We start from the raw sequence: 4,750 nt of genomic DNA, 5'->3' as shown, positions 1-4,750 counted from the left end.
TTATAAGAACAATCTAAAATCAAAGCACATCTATACCATTTCTTTTCAACCAATAGATCAATAATAAAAAATGTAAAACGCCAACATGTCAACCACAAAACATCAATAACCCAAAAAAAAAAAAAAATGCCCACATATCAACCACAAAATAGACACATAATCAAAAACAATAACTTTAGAGTCATATAATCCCAACAAAGAAAACATTTATATCCGGAGGATTGTGTTATTTAGTTTAAGATTCATCACTGATATTGATGATCATTATGAAAATCATGAACAATTGACAAAGTTTGCTATGAGTGTTTTGATATGAATGAGGGTACCCACAGCACGATAGATAAATAAAACTGATTGACCTGCAGCAATGGGTTTCATTAACACTGTCTCTGGAATACCTGCATCATTTTTCATCTCCAGTGAGACTCCCTCTGCATCACATCTCTTACATACATTTGTCACTGTTACGCTGAATGGATCTCTTGTCTTGGGTGCTTCAGATATTACATTGGATCCTTCGTCCACCTTCTCAAATTTTGATCTTATATCTGATAAATCACATTTCTGCCCTGCATTCCCAACAACAAAACTTCTTATCTGTATATGAAAATTAAGCATTACATATGATAATGGAAACAATGGCAACAAGCTTTCTCATCTATAAGAAAAAATAAAGATCAAATAAATATGATATAAAAATGCTTAAAGGAAAAAGAAAAAAAAAGAACCAACGATGCCATCTAAGAAAAACAAAAAATCAAATCAGATTTAAAACGAAAAAAACAAGAAGATTTTACACCATTTTTAAAAATTCATATAGATTTAGTATATAAAAAAATCAAACAAAACTCACCGTCTGCCAATGCAGCTTGCACAACAATGAGAAAGAGAGCAGACAACAGAATTTGAGACTTCATAGTTTCAGCAAACTCTATCCTTCCTTACCCAAATCAAATAAAATGCATACACACTCACTCTAACTTAATAATCTATTGGCATTTTATAGGTAGTTCTAGATTTTTCCTTTCCTCAATCTTCTTTAGTTTTTGTTTTTGCCTTTTACTTTTTGTGGCTGGGCAGAGAAATCTATTGAATTTCGTTGAGCATAATTACTCAGATGATAAATATACATTAAATGTAGATATAGTTTTGTCATGGGTATCTATTCAATGATAAGCATAAATTAAATGATTTCCTACTAAATTAAGCGATGCTATTTTTATCTGTTGGGGGAAGTTACGAAGTTTTTATGGTTTTTCTCAGCTTACTTCATTTTAAATTTACTTTTTTCAGCTTTTTAAATTTTAGAGTCTTTACAATTAAATAATTACATATTTAATTCAATTTTTACATTTAATTTCAATTATCATTTATAATTAGGCCTTGTATTTAATAGTGTAATTGTCATTTATAATTAGGCCTTGAATTTAATAGTGTAATATAGTTCTTTGTTTTAACTTTTAGACTATATCATAGTTTTAAACTTGATTTTCACTAATCTGAATTGATTTTAAAGTTTTGAACATACTGATTGGTTAGTCATGTTGTAATCTAATTTTTTAAATGTAAATTGTTCATTTTATTCAATTAAAAAAATTTGGTTAAAATTTGTTGGATTGTATGAGCTGACATGTATATTTTTAAAATCATATATATGATCAATTACAAAATATTATTGTCATTTATAATTATAACATATTGTTGTATAATATTTATTGTAAAAATAAAAATGATTTAGAATTTTTCGGAAAGCTATGTTATTATTCTTCTAACTTACAAAATCTTTTAATAAAAAATTTAATAACATCTATATTTTCCTATATGAATTTAGAAACTTGGCAATGTTTTTAATTATTATTATAGGTAATCAGCCAAAGTCTAGATTATTTATTATTGTTTGACCTCTCCAATGAGATGAAAGGCTCACAATTTACCGTGGCATTGTAGGCTCTTGCCTGAAACTTAACAAAGTTATTATTATAGATAGAATTTTAATTTTTTTAGCATTTATTAAGGTAAAGAGGTGTGAAAGTTTAATTTGGAAAAAAAATGTTCTATTTTTTGCATACTATTGTGCATTATATGAGGTCAATCACTATGTCATTAAAAAAGTAATATTTTATATACCATAAAGGTCTCAAGGAGAAGTGGTAGTTTCAAATCAACTATGCTTTCAATGGTAGGGATCCAAACACTACTAAAAGAAAACTTCTAAATTAAGAAGATAATTAGGACTTGGAATGGATAAAGAGAGAGGAAGGGAGATGGAGAAGGAGAGATATGATAGAAATATAGATAGAGAAAGAGATGGGGAGCAAGGAGATGGAGATGGGAAATAGAGATGAAGATGGAAATGATGATGGTATCAAAGAAGGATATAAAGAGAGAAAGATAAAGAAAGATAAAAGAGGTGATATATAGAGAGGGGGAGAGATGTATGTGAGGGAGAGATGCATGGATAGAGAGAGAGAGAGGGAGAGAGAGAGCGGGTGGGAGGGGTTAAATGTGAGAGAGACTAGAGTGAGTGTGTGTGTGTGTGTGAGAGAGAGAGAGAGAGAGAGAGAGAGAGAGAGAGAGAGAGAGAGAGAGAGAGAGATGAGTGGAGAATATGTATTGAGAGAGAGAGAGAGAGAGAGAGAGAGAGAGAGAGAGAGAGAGAGGGAGAGGGAGAGAGGGAGAAATAAATAGAGATACATAGAAAAATAGAGAGCAATAGAGAAATAGATCTAGTGACAAATATGGAAAAGAGAAAGATGGGGAGAAACAAGGGGCATCTTTGTATATTATTAGTGAGAGGGAGGGTGGAGAGAAAATGAGAGATGAAGAGATAATTATATCTTAGAAAAGAGAGATAAATGTAGAAAGAGGGAGATATGAAAATAGAGATGAGGGAGAGGAAGAGGAAGATATAGAAAAACAAAGAGGGATACAATAAGAGAGAGGAGATAGAGAAATTGAAAGATAAATATATTGGAAATGATATACAAAGGGAGATGAATACACACACACACACACACACATAGAGGGGGGGTGTATTTATTGCAGAGTTAAAAATGATGTACTTCTTCCAATTTAACCTACACTTTTGCTAGTGTGTTAGTGCCTATTCCCCTACCATTCATGTAGGTCCATTTCAAACCTTATATTATATTTTTCCCTCTTAATATTATCAATGTCCTTTTCAACAAGTATCTTTAGCATTGATTTTATATGAAACATGTGTTTCCCATGGCATTTCCCATTTTTTAGTGCAATTTGTCTTGACTTTATCACTTTACAAGGACATCTACATTCTACACACTTGTTTTGTGATATTGTAATGTCCAAATGTCAATTATAATTATTTTGAAACTGGTCACATATCTTGGTTGGCAAAAAACTATAGAATCTTCTAAAATGACTAGAAAGTGTCTTTTTACCTCCTCTTATCTCTTTTTAAATTCATCATTTCACCTCCATTCAATATCTTTGGCTTCTCAACTTGGTTTTTCTTACAATTTATACATAAAATATCAAGTGATTTCTTAGATTTTACAACTCCCTCTATCTTTTTGTATGTATTTTTACAATTGTCTCTAGCTTACTAAAGCACTATTAAAATTTCATAATAGTTTATGCATCTCTTTTGGATTTTTCAATCCTATCTGGCAATATCTTTCAATATATCAATGTTTATTCTTTGAGAATCTTAGGATTTATTAGTCCTTTATCTATCATATCATTTTATCAATTTTTCTTTTGAATTATCTATCTGTGTAGAAGTTGTGGGTGTGCAAACATCAAAATTGATACTTGAATTAGAAAGTCTCCTAGAATCTCCACCCCCACACCCCACAAAAAAAAATCTCTCTTGCAGGTGTACACATTTACTAGAAGAATTCAAAGACACGAGGATTATCTTATGTTCTATTTATTTGTTTTTATATTCATCTTTTTCAAATATTTTATTATATTTCTAACTTTTTGGTTTCTTAGGTTATTTGAAGATCAAAGTTAGGATTTTCTAGATTCTGAGAAATTATTTTATTTTATTTTGGTGATAAGCTCATTGAAGAGACTTTTTTATGTCAAGAAAAGCATTTTCTTATCTCCTTTATCCATTAATCAAGATTTCTTGTAAGTATGTTGGGTCAAAGCCCATCAAAGAGACTAAGTTAAATCAAACTTGAATGATTTAAATTTCCTTTTGATCTTCCATGAGCTAAGAGAAATTTGTGTTTTTTATCCCTATTTTCATCAAAGTGACTACATTGTATTAAGGAAACAACATCAATATCCTTTTAATCTTTGATCAACATTGGGAAGCTAGTGACAAGGGTAGAGGGCGATGTGGTAGGTAGTGATCATTGATGAGACCTTTATATATTAGAGAATAAATTCTAAGATCTTTTCAATCTGTGGTGAGCTCAATATAACATTTGGTGATGTGGGTCTTGTCCCATTGAAGAGACTTCAACGTATCAAAGAGATGGTTTTAAAGTTTCTTCAAATATAAGGATTTATCAATGTGAAAATGAGATAAGACTTGTTGAAGAGACTTCAAGGTATCAAAGGGATGTTTTTAATTTCTCTTCAATCCCTAATGGAGTATAATACAAAATGGACTGGGATTATTGTTTAGTAAAGGGACATTGTCATATTAAAGGGACAACTTTTTACTCCCTTTTATTTTAAATAGTATGTAATAAATGAAGATGGTCGATCCGTTTTAACTAATGACATGACTAATGGAGATCATCAAAGAAAATCC

The 4,750-nt window shown here is 30.4% G+C and overlaps 1 protein-coding gene across 1 annotated transcript; it reads right to left on the bottom strand.

The window, feature by feature from the left end:
* Positions 1-219: 219 nt before the first annotated feature.
* Positions 220-1,022, bottom strand: LOC149546034 (uncharacterized). Its single transcript, XM_089794528.1, has 2 exons — positions 854-1,022; positions 220-569 (listed from the first exon to the last, which is right to left on the bottom strand). Exons 1-2 carry the CDS (start codon positions 915-917, stop codon positions 274-276), a joined length of 360 nt encoding a protein of 119 aa, XP_089650654.1. The 5' UTR covers positions 918-1,022; the 3' UTR covers positions 220-273.
* Positions 1,023-4,750: the final 3,728 nt, after the last annotated feature.

This window comes from Cupressus sempervirens, chromosome 7 (assembly GCF_028749045.1).
Source record: "Cupressus sempervirens isolate cs-2001-9-10 chromosome 7, ASM2874904v1, whole genome shotgun sequence".
In the NCBI taxonomy this organism is placed as follows: Eukaryota; Viridiplantae; Streptophyta; class Pinopsida; order Cupressales; family Cupressaceae; genus Cupressus; species Cupressus sempervirens.
Note: the sequence above shows the minus strand (reverse complement) of the source record. Positions and strands in the feature narration are given on the sequence as shown.

What these genes read in the sequence shown, in the direction of transcription:
- LOC149546034 (XM_089794528.1), bottom strand. Translation starts at nt 917, where the DNA reads ATGAAGTCTCAAATTCTGTTGTCTGCTCTCTTTCTCATTGTTGTGCAA. An exon ending in GCAAGCTGCATTGGCAGACG is followed by an intron (nt 570 to 853) that starts GTGAGTTTTGTT and finishes TTGGGAATGCAG; the next exon opens with GGCAGAAATGTGATTTATCA.